This window comes from Phyllostomus hastatus, unplaced genomic scaffold (assembly GCF_019186645.2).
Source record: "Phyllostomus hastatus isolate PE091 unplaced genomic scaffold, TTU_PhHast_1.1 phas_contig_38, whole genome shotgun sequence".
NCBI classification, from domain to species: domain Eukaryota; kingdom Metazoa; phylum Chordata; class Mammalia; order Chiroptera; family Phyllostomidae; genus Phyllostomus; species Phyllostomus hastatus.
Genome location: NW_025333869.1, coordinates 23,181,004 through 23,206,330, shown reverse-complemented (window position 1 = coordinate 23,206,330; position 25,327 = coordinate 23,181,004). Strand labels below are relative to the sequence as shown.

The following is a 25,327-nucleotide window of genomic DNA, read 5'->3' as shown; positions in this document are numbered from 1 at the left end:
CCCCCTGCTACAAAACACCCAAGAAATATTCTACGTAAGCGCACTTACCAATGTTTGGATGTTTTAAAAGTCGGCATATCCGGGCCTCACGTTCTAGTTTCTGGTGATCTAAAAGCAGAGGAGAAAAACCAAAAGCCATCAACCATCCTTTCTATTTATGGCCACCTGGTTATTCATACTCCAATTCTCAGGCACCAACTATACACTTCCTACAATGTGCTGAATTAATGTAGCAAGTCACAGCAATCCCAGAGACAGGTATTGTTACCACCCTTTCCAGATGAGGAAATGCCTCGGGAAAGCACCTCGAGCTGGTGAGTGGCAGAGCCAGGACGTGAATCCGGGTCTTCAACTACACTGTGGTACTCTTTCCACTACTGTAGGGATTTCACTGGGCTGGGGGGTCCAAAATCTCTTTCTTATTAGGAATACTAATAAGAGCTAAGTTTTGTCGAGCAGCTGCTTTACGACCGACCAGGCACTGTGCTAGGTGTTTTGCATATATTCTCTACTTGGGTCTTCAGAGAACTCCTAAAACATAATGGTGCTGACAACAAAGATGGTGATGATTTGAAAAAATAATAATAGGTAACATTTATTGAGAGCTTACTTCTGCACCAAGCAGGTACACCTTTTAATTTATCCTCATAACAACTCTAATGAGGCTGGTACTACTAGGATGCCCATTTTACAGAAACCTACTTCTCCCCAGGATCCTCTTGCACACCCACTGCTGGGGCACTCAGGCTCTGGGGTTACTCTACTTTGGTAAAATGACCAGAATGCAAGAGTCCCCAGATCCAAGCACTGGTCAATTCCTTCCACAGGAAGACAGAGCTCCAGGAAGTAGAAACAGAGGATACTGCTACTCTCTATGTCCCTAACTCTAAGTGCTGGACTCTTCCCCAAATTTATCTCCTCCACAAGGTTTTCCCTGTTCCTCTTAGAGGATATCACTTCCCCACCCAATGCCACTCCTCCCACCTAATCTCTTATAATTCTCAAGCGTACTTTACAGCAGTTCTCTTTCGATCACAGGCTCCCCAAAGGGTGGGGCCTTTCTTAGTGGTGCTTTCTAGAGTTACTCCCATAACAGGGGCTTAATAAGGGTTTATCAACAATAGTCGTGATAACTATTATTTACTAAGCATGTACTACATGCCAGGATTATCTTATTTCATCCTCACAGAAATCCTTTAAAGTAGGGGTCTGATTAGCTCTGTTACATGACAAATGAGGAAATAGACTTAAACAGTTAATTTGACAAACCAAGTTCACAGAGGCAGTGGACACAGGTGGTCTGAGCCCAGAACCCTCTTTCTCCATCGCTGTGCTATGGTGACAAGATAAAGAAAAGGGACAGCATCAAGTAAAGACTCCAGGCTTTGGGGACCACAGTCCAGCTCACCCCAACATCTCTAGGCCCAAGCAGGTGCCCTTCCATCCACACCTGCCCAGCAATTCCCGCCTCCCTCACTAGGGTTTCTGCTCACCCCACCTCTACCAAAATAGAAGGAGCCTCTCCATAAAGCCTCCCATGACTGTCGCAACCCTCCTGCGGGGTCAGTGCTATGATTGTCCCTTCTTCACAGATGATGGAACTGAAGCCCAGAGACATTAAATAATGTGCCCAAGGTCCCACAGCAGGAAAGGGACAGAACTGGGATTCAAGCTCAGGCCTCAGATGATACAGTCTGAGATGAGGTGGGGATTAGACTAGAAGGAATTCATCTGTATTCTTTTACCAGCCACCCCCAGCTTTGTGTGCTACACTTTCCCTCTAACGACAGCTCTGCTTTGTGGAAGGAGGAGGTAGGGACAGGCAGAGATTAGTTCCTGCTGCCCAGCTAATCCATCCCAGCTGCCCAAAGATCTGGGTCAGGCCTTCCTTTCTGTCCTCAGGTTTGGCATGACCACTGACCAGGATGTAGTCAGGAGAACCCCAGGTAACCCCACACTCCCACATCGCCCAGATCTGTCAGTGCTGGGGACCTTCCGAAGGTGAGGTAGTCAAGAAAGCAGCGATGGCCCTGCCTGGTACAGGGGGCTCACTTCTTCAAGGTCTGGCCAGGAGGACGTGAGGGCTAACCCACCCTCCTTTTTCCCTGGGACTCGGGCTTGGAGGGAGCAAGCTGGCCATCCCCAAAGCTGCAGACCCACTAGCCCTTTCTGACCACTCACCTCACCACCCTCCAACCCCCAACCCTCGGCTTGGCTGCCTGGGCAGGTGCAGAACAGCATCTTACTATGTGGAAGTGGCAGCTAAGGGGAAGGCCCAGAAGATTAATGTTTATCTCGTCCCTCAAGTCTCTTACTGGCTATTGGTTACAGGCCCACACCAGCAACAGCACTAAAAATAAGGGCACGCCGGCTTTATCAGTGACTCAGGATGGGAAGAGGAGGAACCCAGATTCATGCTCCAGCTCGTCGAAGGAGCTGCCCAGAGTCCAGAGGGTCTATGTTAGCCACTCAGTGCGACACTGCCTTCGAGGAGCCAAGCCCCACGTTCTGGGTGAAGCTTGTGACTTCTCTAAGCCCCAGGCTGTGCCCTGATCCTCTGCCATGGAGTCCCACCATTAACACATCAGCTGTGGAGTCTGACAGCACCGGGCTGAGGCCCAGTGCTGGCATGTTGGGCGAGTTATTAAACCCATCTGAGCCTCATTCATTCATTCAAAAAATATTTACTGAGGTCTGCTATGTGGTAGGCCCTTGTTCTAGATGATAGGATATAGCGGTGAAAGAATAGACAAAAGCCCCTGCCCTCATGGAGCTGCTCCTCTAGTGAGGCTGGGCTGGGGGAGGGACAGCCAGTGAGCACTGGATGGCACGGTCGATGTTGTGGCAAGTGCTGCGTAGAAAAACAAAGCAGGAAAGGTGGTCAGGGAAAGCCTCAGCGAGAAGCTGACATTTGAATAGGACCCAAAAGAGGCGAGACAGTGAGCCAGGTGTATTATTTTGGAAAAAGGGTCCTCACTTCTGATATGGAGGCAGCGATATCTGTGAATTAAATGAGGCAACTGGGTAAGTGCTCATTGCGGTGCCTAGCAGCCTCCTTTCCAAGCGCCCAGGGCTGAGATGGACAAGGCCTCCCAGAACGGGCTTTGTGGCTGCAGCTCTTCCCAGAGACACTGAGAGAGCTGGACTGACTCTCCCTTGGCCTGGGCAGGCACGGGATACACTAACACCAACTGAGCCCTCTGACCCGCTCCATCAACCTTTCTGGGGGTGGGGTGTTCCTCCGCTCCTCCTGTCTATAGCCTGCGGGTAAGGGCAGCAACTGGGGCTCTCCAGAGAGTAAGGCCCAGGAAGTGCTGTTGCCTGCAGGATCCCTCCTCTTCCTCAGCCTCAGCCTCAGCCTCGCTGGCTGTGGCACCCTGCCATCCAGCTCTGTTCAATGAGCCGTGTGGTTTCTGCTGACCACACTCTCCCCTGCCTCCTTCCACCACGCACAACTGGCCAGCACCCCAGCCTCTCCAACTGTTGTCTCCTGTAGCTTTTCCACCGTCCTGTGTCCCCTCCAGGCCTAATCCATGTCTAGGAAAAAGGAGGGCTCCAGCCCAGCCCACCAGCAGGGCTCAGGAACAAATATGGTTTGTAAAGCATCTTTCTCAACTGCAAGAGTGGCCCCAACTAAACACAGCATCCCCAACCCCAAAGGAATGAGGCCATTGAACTGTCTTGGTCCACAGTGGTAGGTCCAGGCCCTGGCTCCACAACCCAAGGTGATAACACACCAGCCACTCTTGTCACAAAGGCAGCCTTTTCCTTGAGGCACACCTGCTCCCAGCACCGGTTGAGCTCACTGTTCCTAGGAGACAGCTTAGACCTGCCAAGCTGACCTTCTTCCCACCCACCTTTCCACCAGGCTTGACCCCGCCCCCCCCCCAGCCCAGCCCCCCCCTTCCTGTTTGACAACAGCCACTTCCCGCTTTTGCACAGGGCCACTTCCTGCCTGCCTGTGTGCTACTGCCATGGAGAGACCCACCCCTGTCCGCCTTCAGCCCAGGTCCAACCACAGCCCTCTGCAAGATGTTCCCCTCGAGAGCAGAGGTGGCGACAGGAGCAGAAAGCAGAAGCTGCTGTTATCAGACACAGCAGCCCACCCAGGGCAGAGCCAGGCCCTGAAACAAGAGGGTCCCTGGAGGCCTTGCCTCTCCCACCTCTGCCTTGAGACTTGGTCCAGGACTCCACAAAGGACAGGTGCCCTTCACAGGAAGGGCAGGAAGGACTGACCAGGTGCGAGAAGGGAGGCAGAAAAGAGAGAGCAGACAGTGAGGAAACGGCATGCAGCAAAGGTGAGCGCAGAGCCCTAGGGCCATCTCTCCCCTAGGGCCACAGGAGAGAAGCCTACTTTCCTCCCCCACAGGATCAGGGCCCAGGGAGGGCTGGCCGCTGGTTCTCCACAGCCCTAGAGGGGATGTGCCCGCTGACATAGTGACATTTCTCTAAAACCACAAATGCCAGCACTAGCTTCAAATAAGATTTGCTGCCACCTAAACACACAACCTTCTCTAGGTGTGAAAGGACACAGAGCCCTAACTCAGGCTATGAGGACCCTCCTCAATCCAATCTCAGGGATAGCCCTAACTTTTTAAAGGGTGTTTCAAAGACCTCTGCCTGTGGCCCTAACTCTGTGAGAAGCTTTCTACAGCCCCATTAATTTCAGATGCTCAACGTGGGGCTCCCCCTCTTGCTGCCCTCCAGAGTGTCCCCGCTCCTTCCTAACCAGCAGAGGCCCCGTCTGGCCCCCAGAGGTATCACTGAGTAGAAATAAGGGCATTGTAGGGATTTGGTGTCATGGTCCAAGTTCTCCAGCTACTTATAAACAGCCCCTGACCTTGGGCACTGACCAGCCGGAATCCCAAACCACAATCCCATTGACCTCATCCTGACACCGCGATGCCACACCCCTTCCTCTTTGACTCTCACTATAAAGGTGCAGAGCCTCCAGTTAAAAGCAAAGTCTGTCCACCACGTAAGAGGGGGCATGGCTTCTATTTTCTTCACACCCACACACACCCAGGAACTAGCTGAGGGTTGTGAATAGAGTGGGACAGAGCCTGACACGGGCCACATGAACACCAAGGCTCTGTCCTTTACATTGGCATTCTCCTTTTCTCTTTAGTCCGAATTCGAGCAGTTTTAGGCAAGGAACACAAAGACGTGAGCCCCACTTTGGCCTTTGCGTCTCAAGAGAAGCTTTAACTAAGGCGGCAAAGGAGAGAGGTGCCAAGACGTGCCCCACAGCAAAAGTCTCTCAAACCAGCCTGGATGGAGAAAATCCCCATGGGGTCACTAGCAAGCCCCAAGAAGGCAAGGTTCTGCCTCTGGACACTCTGGACGCTCTCAAGGGTCAGAACAGGGCCAGCCACTGAGTTCCCCATGCCCCCAGCAAGGTTCTGGGTGCCTGCAGCCTTTGCCCACTGTTTTGGTGACATTTCCTTCATGGTAACCAGCCCCAAGTAAAACATCCCAGGAAGCAGCCCCTAAAAATAGCTCCTCCCAGGGCAGCAGCAAGGGGGGTGGGGAGGAGGAGAAAAGAGGGGAGCAGATGGGAAGCTGCTGGGGCTGCTGGGGCCCAGGAAGTAGAGCTGGTGCTAGGGACAGTGAGTGGCTGGAAATCTCCCCACCGTAGAGGGGTCTGTGCCCAGAGAGGCGGGTACAGACGAGAACAAGGCCTCATCCAGCAAGAGGGGGAGATTTGCTCCACTGGTCTTACAGCTCTGGGCCTGGATGGAGGAGTGGGAGTGATATGTCAGGATCCATCACAGAGAACAAAATACCCAGACTCTGTGTTCTAAAGGGAGGAGCCAAGGGGTAAGTGAAGACCACATCGCTTGAGCATGCTGGGGCCTGAACACTGGCAAAATCATTGGCATATCTACAGCTCAAAATAAACAAAACTTTTGTGCCTTGGTTTCCCCACAGGCCCAGGGTGGGTCTGTCTGGCCATGGGGAAATGACAAAGGGCCTCCACTGAGAGGCACTCAAGAAGTGCAAAGTGCCCATCTCTTCCTGTCACCACCTTTTTGGCACCCATGGGATCAGGTGCTTGTTGCCTGCCAAGGCTGTCCAGAGAGCAGCAAGCAGAGAGAGGGGGGCAGGAACCCGTCACACCCACTCCTCTCCTTCCCTGTCTCCAGCCCCAGAAGAGACCGGGGTCAGCCGCTCACCTCTAGGGTCTCAGCACAGCCTTGAAGCCTGGAGCTTCTGACAAGGGACGAGAGCAAGCAGCTGGAAGAAAGCAGGGGCCTCTCCTATGAGATGGGACCCCATGATGCCGGCGCCCAAAGTCACCCCAGGAAGGTGTACGGGAGGGCAGGGTGACAGGCCAGTGTTGTCTGAGCTAAGTCACACAGCTCACAGCAGGGCTGTATGAAGCTGGCCCAGCACATACACCTTGGCACAGACGAGGGACCTCTAGGCTGCTTCCTCATCCACCTGGGAGGAAGAGTCAGAGGAGCTCTGTCACTTACACACAGCCAAAAATGGCCTGTTTTATCCTTAGGAGGAAAGCGTGGTTTTGCGTACAACCTCCTTTAATGCTTCCTCAAGTTCCAGAGTCCCAGGTTCCAGTGCTGTGTAGATTTCTCTTCCTTCTCCCCCTCCCTCATGGCTGCTTTACCCTCCTTTCCCTCACCCAGATCCTTAATGGTAAAGTCTCCCTTGGAGATACCACAGGGGACACAAATGTCATGGGGGCTACTCAGGCCAACACTAAGGGGGTGGGGACTCTCAGCTGGCACCACCCTGGGGGATCCTATTTCAGTCCCCAGGGCCAGCTGGACCCAGAAAGAGACAGCCTTTGCCCTTCTGGTGGCCAACATACCACAACCCAGCCGCTCAGCTTGCCATAGCCTTGACCATGGACTGACACCCCAACCTGGGAGCTCAGAAGAAGGCCCCAAATCACAGAACTGCCCATGTACACAGACGGCCACACCCTGGCAGAGAGAGGGAGATGCCGCCTTGAAGAAGCCTGGATTCAGGCGTGTTGGGTAAATCTCAGGAAGCACAGCAAGAGCAAGTTGCTCTGCTGTTGCTGATTTCAGGTGGCATTTCTTCAAGTGTGGCTCAGGGACCACCCGCATGCAGACTCTGGAACTCCACCCAGAAACAGAACCTCTGTGGGTGGAGCCCAGGAATCTTCATTTTAACCAGTACTTGAGGTAATCATTATGCACACTAAGTTGAAAATCACTGCTTCAAGAAGTTCCAACATTGCCATAGAAGGCCATTACGACAGGGAATCATAAGCTACACTGCCTTCCGACACCTCCCACCTGTACTAGGCCCCAAGCACAGGTCTTTAATCTCACCTGTCCTCTCTTAACAGCTGTCAGGCCTACGGGCTGGCTCCATGGAGCAGAAAGAGGGAGCCCAAGCCAGTACCAAGGTACAAGGGTTCTGGCAACTTGGCTCTGGGGTTCCTGAGAGCCAAAGCCAAAAAGCAACTGTGATGGATTATGTATAGTCCCCTTAACCCATTTGTTCAACATGCAGGTGCCCTTTTTGTCTCAGGCACTGTGCAAGGCCTGCCCATACTACGAAAAGAAACAGATATAGTCCCTACCTTTACCTCCCAGGTCCTCAGGAAGAAGAAAGTGCTTACATTTAGCTTCAACAGGAATTTCTTCACATAAGGTATACAGAGTAAATAAATATTGCAAATGATGTAACGGGTTTCATTATATTGTTTCTGGTAGCATCTCTTAGTAAGGCCAAGTATCCATCCCAGTAAAAGCAATTGGGATGAAGCTAAATAATCCGAACACAGAGGTTTCTTATGATGCTGTTTCAAGAAAAAATCCTAAACTATGTATAAGAAAGGACCATTTACCCTTCGACTGTAGCAATATGGGGAAATGTTTTGGCTGTATGCAAGACAGCAAGATATAAAATGTTATGCTCCACCCTGGCTGGTGTGGCTCAGTGGATTGAGCATGGGCCTGCGAACCAAGAGGTCAAGGGTTTGATTCCCAGTCAGGGTACATGCTGGGGTTGTGGGCCAGGTCCCCAGTTAGGGGCATGAGAGGCATCTGACTGATGTTTCCCTTTCATACTGATGTTTCTCTCCCTCTTCCTCCCTTCCTCTCTCTCTGAAAACAAGTAAATAAAATATTTAATAATAAATAAATAAATAAGGGTTACGTTCCATGAGGTGAAAATCTACATGCATATGAATAAAGATAAGAAGGGAATATGAAGATTTAAAAATAAAAAAAAGACATAAGGGCCCAGGCTCCTGGGGGGGCGGTGCTCTTAAATCTTAAAATAACGACTTATCATTGCCATCACCTGGCCCACTAGCGCCTGCATCCAAACCTATTTTAAATGCCTCCTTCGGCCTAGCAGAGAGCTCAGCTTGGAAACATGGGTTCCCTTAAGAGCCCCAACTCCACACCTATTGCTGTTCCAAAGCAAACGGAGTGGCGTTATGTGACTCTCAGTGGCTTTACGTAGACAGGCCCACAGACAAAGACAGTGTTCAGTGCACAGCCACGTGAACACCCCACCTTGTAACCCAGCCACCAACATGGGCCTGAGGTCACAATGACAAGAAACAGCAGAGCAAAAGAAGGATTCCATCCAGACCTCCAGGTCCCAGAAGACCAGGTAATCTCTCCTGGGCCACCTCATCATGAATGCCAAGGAAAAGCAGCTCGATACCCTCTTGCTTTCCTTTCGGTTTGCAGCACAGAGAATCACAAGCAAGAAAGAAACTAGGCAGAGACTCAGCAAACACAGCAAGGCCCTTCAGACCCTTATGGATGGCCCTGGTGGACCCACCACATTCCCAGACACAGAAATCCAACACCTGCAGAGCCCTAGACAGACAGACAGTGACGAGTGAAACCCAGCCCCAGCTGCTGCACCTTTATAAAATATACAGCGTAAACTGAGAGGCTGCAGGAAGCCACGGCCTTCACTCCCTAACCCCATGGGCACCAGCCTAGTGGGCCCCCTGGCCCAACCCTTTTCAGGAGCTCACATCCCTTACACCCACACCTATAGCACAGCCCCTGGCTTGCTCCCTCCAAGCCAACACCTTCCCGCTCTCCCACCTCCAAATGGTCCTGGCACTTACAAATTCCTGACCCTCTTCTTGGCCTCTGTGCCTATCCACCGGGAGTAGGCCTCTGTCCCAAAGTCAACCTGGCACATAAACCATACAACAGAGCCCCAGTCTTGGCATAACCATCTCAAGAGAGGGGGAGTTGCAGTCTGAAGCATATGATCTTACACAAAAATGTTCTTCTCGAGGAAGAAAAAAATCAAAGAGAAATCAAATCTCACTTGGTTTGGGCAGGGAAAGATGATTATCATTTGGGAAAGACAGGACAAGGTTGAGGGGAGGTAAGGATGGGAAAAAGACATGATCACATGGGTCAGAGAAATTCAGGTGAGTGGGGAGGGAGTAGAAAATGACAGCCCAAAGCAGGCAGCTCTACAAAGTCCCCTCACCAGCTATCCCCACGCCCTAGAGGTAGACTCCCAGTTATCTTTCTGTCCCTCACCCCTGGGTCAGAGGACACTGGTGGAATGAGAGAAAGCAAAGCACTGCATGAGGAACCGGAGACACCTGACGCCAGCCCCCTCTCTGGTGCACCAGGGCTGTGCTGTGTGGACATGGGGAGGCAGGCACTCTCAGACTGTCCTGTCTGCACCTTGCATCCTTGGCAGGAGGATGTCTGCCAAAGAGCCCAGCCCACCGAGTTGCACACCCCCCAACCCCAGGGGAGGAGTGCTTCTGACTACCCACATATCTCTATGGTAACCATCGCCTCTAATTCAAGGTACCCAGAGAGAAAGGAAACAAACAAATAAGTCAACTTTATGGCCAACGTAGAGGAACAGCAAGAGATGGGCACTGGAAGACGGCAAGACAAGCTCTGTTTGTGGGGATGCAGAGAGGCCCTCCCAGCCAGGAGGCAGACACCCTGCTATATAGGTCCCAGAACAACTGTCAACATGACAGAAGCCCACTGTGGAATTTTATAGTTTCTCCAATACTTGGGGATATCTATTACATCTCTTACCCCAGAGACGCCTAGGTCATTACTAGCTATAGCCTATGTCCTCCCCAGGCATCTGTCCGGGCTTCTAATGTATTTATGGCATCCTATTGCCTAGCCCCAATTCCCTTCTCTGAAACTCGTAAAATTTGTCCCCCTGCTGCACCCTGCAGCCCTCAATGACCCAACCCATCCGCATGCCTCTGTACTCACCCGACCTGTTCACAGAGCACTTTACACATTGCTGAGTCTATACCTATCAGATTAGGTGAGTTTGGCAAGCACCCAATACAAGGTTCAGGGAGTGTAGGTTCATGGTGTGAAAGACAGGGCCTGACCCTCCTGGCCTCAGGTACTCTCAGGTACTCTCAGGTACTCAGGAGGATCTCACAAGTCAGGCTCTATGGCCTGACACTCCATAATCCTTAGACCCTGAGGCAATGCTGCTCCCTCCCAGACCAGGCCATTGAGAATTCCAGACCAGGAGGCATCGCCCTCCACCCAGGACAGACTGCATCTGCTGCTGCACCGCCAACTTTGTAATTTGATCAAAAAAGCAATCAAGTTCATCTGGCAGGATTTGTTCCCAGAAGCTCTCACCAGTAGCAACCTTCTCTGATGTTTACAGATTCCCTTCCCTTGGGAGTCTGTTGGGAGTCTGTTCTGCCGCCTGGTGGGCAGGGGGAGGCTGGGTTTGTCAGAGCTGCTCACTTAGTGCATTTCCATCCTAAATTGCCACTGGGGCCCAGGGACTAGGACAGGCCTGGAGTGGCTACTACTGCCCCAAACAGAAACTCCAAATGCCCAAGTTAAGAGCCCTCTATTCCATGCCACCCACCATTCCCAATATTCTCCCACTCCCTAAAAACCAAGTTCCCTGGAGCCTTCAGGGCCAGTTCCTCTTGACAGCTACCTACATCTCTTACATCTTCACTCTTTTCTACCTGAGTACTTCCAGTTCCCCATGCAACTCCTTCCCTGGCTTCAAAGTCCACCTACCCTGAAACCCCAACTTTTCTCCAAGTGCTAAAATGCACAACCCCCGACTCCTGGAGTATCTTTAGAAGAAGCCATAGCCCCTGGTGGCACTCCAGGAAGAGGCCAAGCTGGGGAACACTCACCCCGAGCAGACAACTTCTTGGTATTGATGATTTTTGCTGCATATTCCTGCGTAGAGGTTTTCTTCACACACCTGCGGACCACAGAGAAAGCACCCCTGGAGGGAGAAGGGGGAAAGAACTGGGAAACCGAGCACAGCAGAGTGACACAGACATGCTTCAGGACAGGGATGCTCCCACCAACCTTTAGTCAAAATCACACACACCAATGTAGTGGTCATCACTATCCAACATAGGGCAGAAGGATGTGGCCACTGCGTGACAGTGAACAGGTGTGTGTGGAGAACGACCCCATTCCCACCCCCACATCTAGTCACTAGGCAAAGCAGCAGCCCCAACCTCACCCAGTACATCGGGAGCTAGTGGGCGATGCTTAAAACACACACCTGCTGCATCACACAGACAGCCCTGTGGTCCGGGCCGAGAGAATCAGAGAAGGAAAGAGACCTGCCCTTCTCTCAGCAGAAATAGGCGAAGGTATAGGAGAAGGAGAGATTTGAAAGAGGGTATCGTCCCGGGAGAGACATCTCCCTCAACCATGGGGAAAGGTGAGGCAAATGAGGCTCAAATCTCCCACAACCGTCTTCAGCGCACTTCAACCCACTGCATCCCGGCTCAGCTGACAGCACGGAAAGAGGGATCTAGTACTGGGTCTCAGACATCAATAGCTCCCCTTTCCCATGATATTTTCCTCTACTCTTCCCCTCCCAAATGGGAGCTCGCACTTTCCAGCTCTGGAACCATCTAGGGGGGCGGGCAGGGCGGGGGCTGCAGTGGCCGGGCTCGGCGCCGCGGGTGGGGGTGGGGGGGCCGGGGCTGCTGCAGAGGCCAGCTCAGTGCGGAGGGGAGGGGGATGCTGCGGCTGCGGCGCGCAGCTCCCGGGACCACTGCAGGGATGGGGGGAGGGGACGGGGGTGCTGCAGCAGAGCCCAGCAGCCCGGCTGGGATCTTGGAAGCGGCACTAGCGGGGGGCGGGGCCGGGCACCAAACATCCCCCCCCCCCCAACACCCCGGCACCGCAGCGGGGCTGAAGCTGCAGGGCCAGGAGGGTTGTGAGTGCTAGGCGCGTGGGACACGCGACAGGGTGCTGAGTGAGCTCCTGAGCAGGGTGGGGAGGCGACCAAGAGCTGGTGGGGTCGGGATGAGGGGCGCCTGAAGGGTGCGGGAGGGGCGGGGCTGGAGGGCACCCAGGAGCGGTCCGGGGGCTGCAGTCCCCAAGGCAGCGCGGGGTGCAGCAGCCTGGGCAGCTGCTGCAGGGCGCGGAGGGGGCTGCGGGGCAGGCAGCTGGGGGTCAAGGCGGCCCCGGAGGCGGCAGGCGGGAAAGGCTGGGGGTGGGGCGGGCTGAGGGGGCGCTGCAGCGGCCGGTGCAGGGCCGGGGGGCGGGGCGAGGAGCCGCATAGCGCCCGGGCGGCGGGGGCAGGGTTGGGGGCCGCGGCGGGCGGCGGGTGGCCGTACTTGCCGAGCTCCTCGAAGAGCTGGTAGTCGTCGGTGAAGCGGGTGCAGGTGGCTGTGGTGGCCATGCTGGCGGCGGACGCGGCGGTGCAGCCCGCGCCGACGTCGGTGCACAGTCACCGCCGCCCGGCCGAGGGAGCAAGAGGAGGAGACGGGGCTGAGCCCGGCAGCACCGCGAGACTTTACCGGGGAGAGCGAAGGAGGGAGTGACACCCCCGCGACCGCCCGTCCCGCCCCGCCTCCAGCCCCGCCGGCCCCCAGCCCGGCCCCCGGCCCGCCTCCGGGGAGGGGCCTCCCGCCGCCGGCCCCGCCCCGCCTCGGGAGCCGCCCGCGTTGGGCGGGACGCTCAGGAGAACCGAGACTAGGGGGTCCCAGCACCGCCCCACCGGGAGGGAGCTGAAAGGTTTGCGACCAGTGGGCTCATCCCGGGCCGGGCCCTGCCAGGGATCAGAATGTGTGTGTTGGGACTGGGTAGGGATCTGGACCGCCGAGTTCTGCAGCGGGGCCCCACACACGGGTCCTAAGCCCACAGCCCAAATTTACAACGACGTGGGAGAGGGCCAAGGTCAAAAAGTCCGTGTCATACTGCACACTGGGGAGGCGCCCCCAGCCTGTGCAGAGCCAGTTCTCAGCAGCCTTCCCTCGGGAAGCTGACAGTCTAGACTTGTGTAAGCATCAGGGCCATTATTAGATAAAACCCTTCAGGCACAGTTTGTTCAGGGAGACCAGGTTAGGGCCAAGAATGCAGGTGGAACTCTGCCTTCCTGCACACCGACCTGAAAGATGAGAGACGTTCTCAGGCCAGTAATGAAAGGGATGAAGTGGAAACGATTAGAAAATGCTATGTACTGCGTAGGCTAGAAAAGCAAGTGGAGGAAGGAGAAAATACCCCCATTTTCTTGCAAACACCTTGTATTTTCGTTTTGTGGAACTCATCATATTTTGTAATGATATGTTTACCGGTATGAGAGGCAGTAGAGCTAGAGCAAGGTTGTCTAAAGAGTGAACTCAGGTCAGACTGCTTTGATTTCTCGGCAACTCACCGACTCGCTGTACGATGTTGGGCAAGTCCCTTAATCTTTTCAAATTTCAGTTACATTATCTGAAAACTGGGAACAATAATAGTATTTACCTCACGGGGTTGTAAGTATTAAATGGGCTAAGTCACATAAAACATTTAGAATAGTACCTAGCACCTAATTAGAACAGTGTTAGCTATAATTATTTGTTTAATATTTGCCTCTCCACTAAATTGTGGTCTCCAATAGGGCAGGTTCTCTGCCTCTTTTGTTCACCAATGTAACTATTCTCAGCCCCAGACCCTCAGTAACGTTGTGGAATGAACTCCTTCGGGCCCTGGCAGAGGTGGTTACCCTCCTTCCCTCTGTCCCCACTATCAGAAGATGGTAGGACCCAGGCACATAACTGTCTCGGTAGAGGAGAAAACAGGCTGGACAAGTTCCTGACCTGCCCAGACCTCTATACCACAAGTCAGATATCAGCCTCAGCTGGGCAGGGCAGAACTCAGACAGCTGCTGAAGCTCAGTCTTGGTTACAATAGGACCAGCAGGACACCCACTGGGAGTCAGGCCTTCGTTGTCAGCAGGCTGGCTCTCCTGGAGAAGGCAGCTGAGAGGCTGAGGCCTCCCAGCCTCCCAGGTCTCATCCCTGAGGAGGCGGGAGGAGCAAAGCTCCTAGGGAGGGCCCCCCTCCTATCCTTACCCAAAAGCCCTGGGAGCTAGTCTGAGAACCAGACTGCCCAGTGGGGGCGATTAAGCTAACAGGAAAGGAAAACATTAACAGATTGCCTGGGAGGGCCAAGAAGGAAAGGGTTGAGGCGACAGAACACCATGCCCCACCTCTTCCCAGGGCAACAGGAAGTAAGGTGCTGAGGAGCAAGGCCACTTCCTATCTCAAAGCACTGGGGTGAGAGCCTGGTTCCAAGTCCCAGTTTGGGGCAATGAGACTCTACACAAGGGGATGACAGTAAGTCTTGAGTTTCTGTCATTCACTTTAAAGGCAGAGTGATGGCTAACCTGCATTCTAGAAATAGGGGCTGCATATAAGTTAATCATCAATGTGTCCTTCCCAAGCTCTCAAGGCGACTTGGTTCCTGACCTCCAGATGCTGAAACTTTATATTTGTTATCATAACATGGAACAAAAAGAGGGGTCAGAACAAGCACAACCACAGGGTTGCCATGGAGTCCCAGGGGAAAACCTAAAACAGGACCAACCTCCCTGGCCTTTGTCATGAGCCCACCGTGAGAGGGGCTATCTTCCCAGCTGACGGTGAGGGTTCTATGCTAGGTATTTTAGGGTAACCATACAAAGCACTTCGCATCGAGTTTCTGGGTAAAAGGAAAAGTGATGAGAAAAATACTGTGGTGAAGCTTCAGGTATGCCTCACAGTGCTGAGTCAATGGAGTCAGCCTCCTTTCAAGAACAAAATGTATCAACTGCCTACTATGTGCTTGGCACTGTCTCTTTGTGAAGCATCCAAATAAAGTGGGAAATTAGAATTTACACAATCAGAAGGAAACAAATTGTTCTCTCCTTTTTCCTTTCTAGGTCTTCCTCACTTCTCCTTCCCTCCCTCACCACCTCTCTCAACAGCTCAGACTCTGGTGTGGCCGCAGCGGCTATTTGGGGTCTAAAGGCACCTTTGCGTGCATACACAAACACGCACCCTTTATGATCCCCATGGCTGTAGCACCCACACAACCGTCAGCTACCCCAGAGCAATTAGAGGGAAGATACATTTAAATAATGAGTTTCCTAGCTCTCTGTGCATCAGTATCTATGGCAACCTCTTGGGGTCCGGGAGCTGTTCTGTTCCGGTTGCAGCCGGTCCCCTGGGCAGCGCCAGCACTCAGGCCCTGCCCACAGAGCAAGGAACAGGGAATTATACAGGAAATACATGCCCTGATAATCACCAGAGGGCCCCACTGGGTGGGACCCTTGGTCATTCTGCTAATCTCTGTCTTTGAAGGCTCTGAAAATTACACCATGGGACTGCCCCCTGAATGAAAGAAGCTTCCCTCCCTAATTTTGGAATGCAATTTTAGAGTAAAAAGAAAGGTACTTATTTTTCGGGCCTGAGGAAAATGGGCAGTTGAACGTGAGGTATTTAAATGAAAGGGGGCTGATGCTTTTGGAAACAAAGAAAAGTTACCTGCTTGTTTGGGGATATTATACAATAAATTTGAAGAGAATTCAGTCTTGTGCCCCTGAAAGGTTTTCAACCCATAATCCACAGAACCCTACAAATTTTATATATATTTAAAATATATATATATTTATAAAATATATATATTTTATAAAAAAATATATATACACACACACAAATTATATATATACACAAATTATACACACACACACATACACACACACATTAATTCCACATAAGACTTTGTTGAAGGAGTCTCTAAGAAAAATAAGTCCCTGAGAGAAGTTTGAAAATCACTGGACCCGTGGCTTCTGAGGTCCCCTCCAACTCTAAGATTCTGTGACTAACTGAAGAATTAGGGGTAATGAGGTCATGACCTCTTGCCAAGGACTCAGAGAAAATTATTTGTGGTGAGATATTTGACACTAGTGAGAAAATGTTATAATGGGGATAGAAAAGAGAGGGAAAGACAAATGAGACCATTTAAATAAGCAATTCCCAAACTTAGGAGGGGGTGAGGGGTGCCCCTCTGTCCCCTGGAAGACACATCAAATCATGACCATGCACAGAAAAGTTGATATGCTCCACCCCCAGTGAGGACAACTCGGTTGTCCTTAGCAGGAGTGCTGCCCCCTCCCTCCTGTGTCTAGGAGCTGGAAAAAAATAAGGATTAAGAACCACAGATTAAATCAATGACTGCAGTATTTTTTAAAACAGAAACACATATTAAGGTGAGGGGCTGTGCTCCTAAAGGGCTGAGCACAGGGAATGAGAATTTGGGGTGTGAAGCTGAGACTATTTGGGATGAGGGCTGCAGCATATGGTGTGACGAACTGAGGTGTTCTAATTCATTTGTTGTTTGAAAAGATTAGTCCCTCGTGGAACTTACATTTTCAGAATTTCAGGTGATTTGTAGGAGTACGTAATGTGAGGCACTCCCTTCAGTTTTCCAGCTTGAGGTCTGGTTCCAAGGGCAGTCTGAGTCCCACCTTCCCACCCCTAAGTGCAGATCAGAGCTCCCGCTACCTCTGAACCTCTCCACCAAGCCCCTGTAGACAGTGCACTCCTTGAAGAAAGAGGGTATCTGAACTTTCTTCCTGTATCCTCAACACTTACCATGAAACCTGGCATGTAGTAGGTGCTCAGTAAATATTTGTGGAATGAATGAAAAATTGGGGGCAAGAGGCCACGATATTTGGACTGAAGAGGGAACACTGGTGGAGAGGTGACAGAGCTGTCAACGGAGGAAAAGAGGGAGGTACTAAAATGAGGGCCTGGCACCTTGCAGGAGCAGGAAAGACCAGGACAGGAAGAGCAGTGTGTGGGGCCCCCTGGTGGGCAGACCTGAGACACACTGGGTGCTGCTAGGGAGCAAGAATCTGAAGAGAGGTGTGGTGAAGATAAAACCATGACTGTAGCTAAAGTTTAGGGCAAGATTGCCACATGACACGGACACTGAGTGCTTCATGTAAGTTATTCCATTTAACCCTCACCACCACCCTGTGAGTGTAGGAGCATCAGCCTCATTCTACAGAAGAGGAAGCTGAAATTGAGAAAGGTGAAGTGGATTGCCTAAGGGCAAAAAGCTACTCTGTGGTAGAGCTGGGATGATTGATCGACAGGAAGTGAATATAAAGGGGTAAGGGGGTTAGTAAATGGCTTGGGGCTTCAAAGCAGATATGCTCCTACCACCAAAGAGCTCTAGGTTGAATCTTTTTTATTATATGTTATTGATTATTCTATTACAGTTGTCCTAATTTTCCCCCTTTGCCCCCCTCCAATCCAGCGCCTCCCATACCCTCAGGCGATACTCCCACCATTGTTCATGTCCATGGGTCATGCCTACAAGTTCTTTAGCTACTCCTTTTCCTATACCGTATTTTATATCCCCATAGCTATTCTGTAACTACCAATTTGTATTTCTTAATTGCCTCACCTCTTCATCCATCCCCCCATCTGGTAACCCTCAAAACACTCACTGTATCCCTGATTTTCTCTGTTCTTGTTGTTTGCTTAGTTTGATTTTAGATTCAGTTGTTGATAGATTTGTATTTTTTTTCATTTTATTGTTCATAGTTTTGATCTTCTTTTTCTTAAATAAGTCCCTTTGACAGTTCATAAAATCATGGTTTGGTGATAAACTCCTTTAGTTTTTTTCTTGTCTGGGAAGCGCTTTATCTGCCCTTCAGTTCTAAATGATAGCTTTGCTGGGTTGAGCAGTCTTGGCTTTAGGTCCTGCTTTTCATGGCTTTGAATATTTTTTGCCAGTGCCTTTTTGCCTGCAAAGTTTCTTTTGAGAAATCAGCTGACAGTCTTATGGGAACTCCCCTGTAGTTACCTAATGTCTTTTCTCTTGCTGCTTTTAAGATTTTCTCTTTATCTTTAATTTTTGGCATTTCAATTATGATGTGTCTTGGAGTGGGCTTTTTTGCATCCATCTTGTTTGGGACTCTCTGTGCTTCTTGGACTTGTATGTCTATCTCCTTCACCAAATTAGGGAAGTTTTCTTCCATTATTTTTTCAACTAGATTTCCATTGTCTTGCTCTTTTTCTTCTCTTTCTGACACCCCTATGATGTGAATGTTGGACCTCTTGAAGTTGTTGCAGAGGCAGCTTATACTATTCTCACTTTTCTAGATTCTGTTTTCCTTCTTGTTCTGATTGGTTGTTTTGTTCTTCTTTATATTCCACATGATTGATTTTGTTCTTGGCTTTATCCACTCTACTATTGTTTCCCTGTAAATTGCTCTTTATTTCAATTACTGTATCCTTCATTTCTGACTGGGTCTTTTTGTTGCTGCTGAGGTCCTCACTAAGTTCCTTGAGCATCCTTATAACCAGTGTTTTGAACTCTGCATCTGATAGATTGCTTATTTCCACCTCGTTTAGTTCTATTTCTGGAGTTTTGATCTGTTCTTTTATTGGGGCCATGTTTCTTTATCTCCTTGTTTTGGCATCCTCCCTATGTTTGTTTCCATGTACCAGGTAGAGCTGCTTTGACTCTGTGTCTTGGTAATGTGGCCTAATGTAGCAGGTGTCCTGCAGGGGCCAGTGGCCCAGCCTCCCCTATCACCCAAGCAGGGTACTGGAGGTGTACCCTTCTTGCGGGCTGATCAACTACCCTCCTCTTGTAGTTGAGCCTTGGTTGCTATTGGCAGATCACTGGTGGGGGATTTATCCAGGCCAGTCAGCTGCAAGGATTGGCTGTGACCACTGACCACCCACCACCACCCTCCATGGAGGATCAGCTGAGCAGGGGCAGGGTGGTGGTGCTCTTGATGTGGTCTGTAGCTGTGCACTGGGTGCGCTGACCTTGGAGTTTCGTGGGTGGTGCAGGCCAAGTTCAGCCCCCACCTGTGTTTTTTCTGGGGCTACCCTGCCTGAGCTGTAAAGAGATCTAAGATGGCTGCTACTTGGGCTGGGCTTGGAGATTCCCAGGTGAAGCCAAGCTGTGAATCTAGGCTGGCTGTTGCTAATGTTAAGCCTGGGCTCACTAAGGCCAGCTGTTATTTGTTTGGTAGGATTTAGGAAGTTGTTAAACATGAGCCAAGGCCATCCTTTCATATGGAAAAGCATCTTGGGTGGGCCCATAAATTGGGTGGGGCAGAGTGTCTGGGGATCTCCAAGGCCGGTCAAACTGTTAACCTGGTTGATGGAGTCACGGATATGGCACCAGCTTCCTGGCTCTGTTGGAGGAGGGCTCAGCAAAGAGACGATAGCCTCTCTTGCCTTGATGCTGGACTTCAGTTACCTCCTGTGTACCACAGGTGCCTTTCAGGCTGCTATCCTGGTGCTGTAGCTCGGAGGGAGTGAGTCTGAGTAGGTGAGTCCATGTGTGGGTTCTTTAAGAGGACCTGCTTGGGGTTCCAGAAGTTTCTTACATGGAATCAATCCCCACTGGTTTTTGAGCCGGAAGTTGTGGGAACTTATCTTCCTTGCATCGGAACCCTAGGCTTGGCCCTGGTTTGGGGCTGGGACTCCTCACTCCCAGGATATCCTTCCTGAATTTTTATCCACCACACATGGGTGAGGGACCAGCCCAATCTGCATCAGCACCCCTCCTTACCAGTCTGGATGGATTTGGTTTTTTTAATTCTGTAGTTGTCAGACTTCCATTCAACTCAATTTCTGGTGGTTCTGAGTGACGGTAGTTCTATATTTTAGTTGTAATTTTGCTGTGGTTGTGCAAAGAGGGAAGCCATGTCTGCCTACACTGTCATCCTGACCTGTAGATTGAATCTTAAACCCAACGGGGATTTTTCCTAATCTAGTCCCAGTTCTGAATCCAGGCACTCACTCAGAGGTGACATTCATTTTACTCATTCATTTCATATCATTTTATTGAGCACCTCCTTTGCTCCCAGTCATTTGGGGAAAAGAAGAGAACAATCCCATAAAACTCCTGCCCTCAGAACTTACATATTTGTAGGCAGACAATGGACCTAGAAAGAGGTCACTCTAGACTGGAGTCAGAAAATAAAATAAAGGGATGGGATAGAGAGTAAGGGAGGGAGGTGGCAATAGAGAATTTCTTTTATTTTTAAAAGATTTTTATGTATTTATTTTTAGAAATGGGAAAGGGAGGGAGAAAGAGAGGGAGAGAAACATCAATGTGGGTTACCTCTCACACATCCCCTACTGCGGCCATGGCCCACAATCCAGGGATGTGCCCTGACTGGGAATTGAACTGGCAACCTTTTGGTTTGCAAACTGTCACTCAATCCACTGAGCCACACCAGCCAGGGCAGGAAATAGAGAATTTCTTGAACTGAAGTTCTCGAATAGGGCTGCTTTCAGAAAATGACTTTTAAGGGAGATCTAAATGATGATAAGGAGGTAGTCATTTGAAGATCTGGAACAAAAAGCATTTCTGGTGGAAAAAACAGCCACAAAGGCCTGAAATTAAACTAGTCACAATATATTTAAGGGATGGAAAGAGTGCTGGTGTGGCAGGAACAGACTGGGCACTGCGGGAAGAAGAAGAGGACCTAGAGGCCCCAGTAAAGCCCATTATCCTGGCATGGCCACCCTAGTGCTCCTTCCAAACTCTATAGGCCACAGGGAGTCCACAAGGACAGGCTGCCTCCACGCTCACAAAGGTGTGAGACCTGATTCCCAACTCAGTGCCAGAAGGTTCCTTTATCAAGGCCAGACATAAATGTGGACCTGGAGCTGGAAATGATGCTGTTCCTTGGCTACCACAAAGAGGGGTAGTGGGCATGGGCTCAGGATTACTTCTCAGAGTTCCAGAGGCTCTGGGGATAGTGTGCTGAGGGATTCTACAGAAACAGCTAATGTCCCCTTGGCCCCTTTAGACAACAATATCCCTGCTCTGGGTAAGCTTCAGTCCTAACTCCCATAGGGAAAGCAAGATGGGCCAGAAATAGGTCCTGTTTTAAAGGAGCTTCACACACTGGGGGCAAGAGGATAAGCCTGAAAATAAAACAATGATACAAGAAAAAAGATTAGTAGCAGAGTCAGCCTCTGGATCTTTGTACAAATGGCTGCTTGAATCACACTTCCCTTCCCTCTGCCTGTCCTCCAGTTCTCTGCTCAAGTGTCACTTTCCCGTGGTACTGCGCCCTGGAGTCTTGCCCAGGCCAAGTCCTTATAATGACAGCCCTGAGAGTGCCATCCACCACTTCACGGCACTGCCCGTGAGGATAGGGTCTGTGTCTGTTTGTGTTCATGCTGGTATCCTTGGTGCCTAAAGTTCTTGGGGCGTAGTAGGTGCTACAGGGGCTCAGAATGGTTTATGCCAAGATGTGCCTCTGCGGTATGTGGACTATTTTGAGCTAAAGGCAACTGCATGCGACCCTGCAGGTTCAAGAGAAACTTCTGCTCCTACCCCTTATGATGGGCCTTGCCCATAATAAGAGATTATCAGAGATAACCTTTTTTGATGTTTTTATAGGGTACACAAACTTCTAAATACTGAACATCGGCGTATCTGCCTCCTGCAACGACCTTCTGAAGCTCCAGGCACCTTACCTCACTCATGCCTAGCTCAGAACGCCATATGCAACTCATTTAACCTTCTCTCCCCGAGTGTGCATAGGTCTCTGACTCAGGTATGTGGGGTTTCCAAATGTATACATGTAATTAAATTTAGTTATTGCCTCTTGTTCATGTCTTTTTAAAATTTAATGACTAGATCAGTAGAAAGAATCTTGAGGGTAGGGGAAAGCTTCTTTCTCCCCCACGGTATGCAGTAAATTCATGGAATGTAAAGAAAGGCAAAGTACTATGGGAATTGTAAAGGGAGAGGAATCAGGTAAGTTGGAACAACCAGAAAAGACTTCGTGGAGGAGAGATAAGGAGGGGGAGGATGTTGGCAGGTGGAGGTGGAGGTAAGGTGAGGCGTTGCTGGTGAAGAAGAGAGTGTGCATCAGTCCCTGAAACACTGAGGACTTGGCAGGTGTTTGGAAAACTGAGTGGTGAGGAGAGTGGGAGGGGAGGGTGTGGAGAGGAGAGAAACAGGACATGAAGTTGGGGACCATCCGGAAGTAGATACTTTCTGACTGTGGTTGGGCTTACAGGCCAGGCAGAGATGGACCTCAGAAGGACCAATGTCCACCTTTCTGGTTTCCCAAGCAGGTCCAAAGGCTCTTAGATTTCAGACCTGAACTAAACATACTACCTACCTGATATTCCCACTCAAATGTCCTGCTGTCCGCTAAAATTCAACATGATCCAAATCCAAAGTAATCACATTGAGAAGTAGTATAACCTGGTGGTTAAGAACACTAAAGCCAAATCCTGGCTCCACCTGTAACTAACTGTGGGGGCCTGCAAGTTTTATAACGTCTCAGTGCCTCAGTTCCCTCATTGACAAAATGGGGATAATGATAGTACTCACCTGACAGGGTTTTATGAAAAGTAAATTATTAGTACATAAGAGGAGTAACACAGTACCTTTCATAGTCATGGCTCAATAAATATTAATTATTATTATTTATTATTATTTTTAAACTGATATAAATTTTATTTATTTTTTATTGAATTTGAGAGAGAGGGAGGGAGGGAGAGAGAGACAGAAGGGGGGGAGAGATAGAGAAAGACCAACTTGTTGCTCCACCCACCTATGCGTTCATTGGTTGCCTCTTACATGTGCCCTGGGTGGGGGGGTCTAACCCACAACCTTGGTGCATTTGGTCAGTGCTCTAACCAGCTGAGCTACCTGGTCAGGGGTAATATTAATTATTATAATTATTTCCCAAGCCATCCTTGGCTAGTTTTCTTCTCCAGTTCTTTTGGCTCTGACAGTGACATGATTATCCTGCCAATGATCTAGGTTCAGACTCTTGGAGTCAACTTTGACTCATCCCTTCTTTCACTTAGGGGCCAGATCTGGGTTTGAATTCTGCCGCTTGCTAGTTGTGTAACCTTGTGGAAGTTACTTAAACTCCCTGAGCTTCATGTTCTCCAGTGGTAAAATAGAGATGCTTTAACTTTCACTATAGGGCTGCTATAATAATTTAATGATAATATTTAAAGGTGAATGGCTCAATGACTTATGCTCAATAAATGGTAGTTGTTATTACTATCATCTTGTATATCATTAGGAACCAACACCAGTACATTTTCTCCTTTAAATGTCTTTGTATTCATTCCATCTTTCGCATTTCCCTCCCACCTAGACTAGGCCTACGTTGCCCTCCAGAGTTACTACAGGAGCCCTCCTAACTTTATCAACTCCAATTCTTCCCTCCCTCCCTCCCTCCCTCCTTCCCTTCTTCCTCCCCTCTCCCTCCTTCTCTCCCTCCTTCCTTCCCCCCTCTCCCCACATCCTCTTAATTACATTTCCACTCTTTTCAGGGCACTGTCTCAATGCTGGGGGAGAGCAATGGACAAAAAACAAATGCTGTCCCTGTCCTCAAGAAGCTAGCCACCTTCTCTTGAGAGGGACAAACTATAAACAAACAAATATTTAATACATGAGTTGATGATAAGTGCTATGAAGAAAATTAAAACAGGAAAAGGGGATAGAGGTTATATTTAATATAGCATGGTCAGGGCCCTGGCTGGTATGGCTCAGTGGTTGAGTGCTGGCCTGCAAATCAAAGGGTCGCTGGTTCAATTCCCAGTCAGGGCACATGCCTGGGTTGCAGGCCAGGTCCCCAATAGGGGGTGTGTGAGAGGCAACCACACATTGATGTTTCTCTCCCCCTCTTTCCCTCTCTGTTCCCCTCTCTAAAAAATAAAGTAAATAAAATATTTGAAAAAAATTTAAAAGGAACAAATATAATGTGGTCAGGGAAGACTCCTTTGCCAAGGGGAACATATAGGCAGAGATCTACAGGAAACAAGTCACTTTTGGAAACAGGTCATCACTTTGCTGTAATGCCGTTTCTTTCAGAGTTAAGTATGAATGTTCATGTATAACTTTCTAGATTCTCTGTAATTCTAGTCAATCTTGTGATTGTGTACCACTCCCAGAATGCCCTGCTTCTGCAGACATGCTCAACATGCGTAAGAATGTACATTGTAAGATTAATAGTACTTATCCCTGATAGTGCTTTCAGTGTGAATTTTTTTCTTTTCCTCAAATTTTTTTCTAAGTTTTAAAAATAAGATTTTATTTATTTATTTTCAGTGAGAGGGAAAAGGAGAAAGAGAGGGAGAGAAACATCGATGTGTGGGAGAAACATCAGTTGGTTGCCTTTCGCACATCCCCAACAGGGGACCTGGCCGGCAACCCAGGCAGGTGCCCTGACCTTGAATAAAAGCAATAACCTTTCTGTTCAGAGGCCGGTGCTCAATCCACAGAGCCATACCAGCCAGGGCATGTTCTTTCTAAAATTTTAAATGGTAAACAGAGATTTCCTGAATAATAGCAACAATAATGTTATACTTTCTCCCTATCATCTTACTTTAATCTTTACATAACTCTGCAATGTAAAATTAAAATAATTTTTTGCCTTGGGTGGTTAGGCTCAGTGGATTGAGTGCCAGCCTGTGAACCGAAAGGTCGATGGTTCAATTCCCACTCAGGACACATGCCTGGGTTGTGGGTCAGGTCCCCAGGTGGAGATGTGCAAGAGGCAACCAATTGATGTATCTCTCTCACATTGATGTTTCTTTCCCTCTCTTTATCCATCCTTTCCATTTTCTCTAAAAATAAATTAAAATCTTTGAAAAAAGGTTTTTAAGAAATTTATTGATTTTTAGAAAGAGAGAGAGGAAGGGTGGGGGGAGAGAAAGAAACATCAATTTGTTGTTCCACTTATTTATGCAGTCGTCGGTTGCTTCTTGTGTGTGCCCTGTCCAGAGAGCAAACCTGCAACCTTGGCATCTCAGGATGATGCTCTAACCAAACAAGGTACCAACCAGGGCCTGCAAGGTAAATTTTATAAGCCCCGATTTACAGACAAGAAAACTGAGACACAGAGAAGTTGTGTTGAGCCACTGACCTCAGCTCTTGCTATGTTGGCACCTAATGACAGACTTGCTGTTTGATTTTTTTTTTTTAAATTTAGTTTTGCCTTCTCAATTAGATCACAGGTTTCTTAAGGGCAGAGTCCTTGTCTTACATTTATATCTCCCTTTCCCCTCTCTTCATAGCTTTCA

General features: G+C 49.7%; 1 protein-coding gene across 18 annotated transcripts in view; it reads right to left on the bottom strand.

Annotated features, from left to right (window-relative positions):
• Positions 1-12,793, bottom strand: part of CAMK2G (calcium/calmodulin dependent protein kinase II gamma) — a 55,784-nt gene extending 42,991 nt beyond the window's left edge. For 10 of the 18 annotated variants that reach the window (XM_045842288.1, XM_045842294.1, XM_045842290.1 and 7 more), the window contains exons 1-3: positions 12,593-12,792; positions 11,141-11,235; positions 49-108 (exon numbers count right to left, since the gene is read on the bottom strand). In XM_045842288.1, the coding sequence (XP_045698244.1) occupies positions 49-108; positions 11,141-11,235; positions 12,593-12,657 (220 nt within the window). In that variant the 5' untranslated portion in view covers positions 12,658-12,792. Of the gene's footprint in view, positions 1-48; positions 109-11,140; positions 11,236-12,592 lie in introns of all 18 variants that reach the window. The other 8 variants (XM_045842296.1, XM_045842292.1, XM_045842297.1 and 5 more) reach the window with 3 other exon arrangements.
• Positions 12,794-25,327: the final 12,534 nt, after the last annotated feature.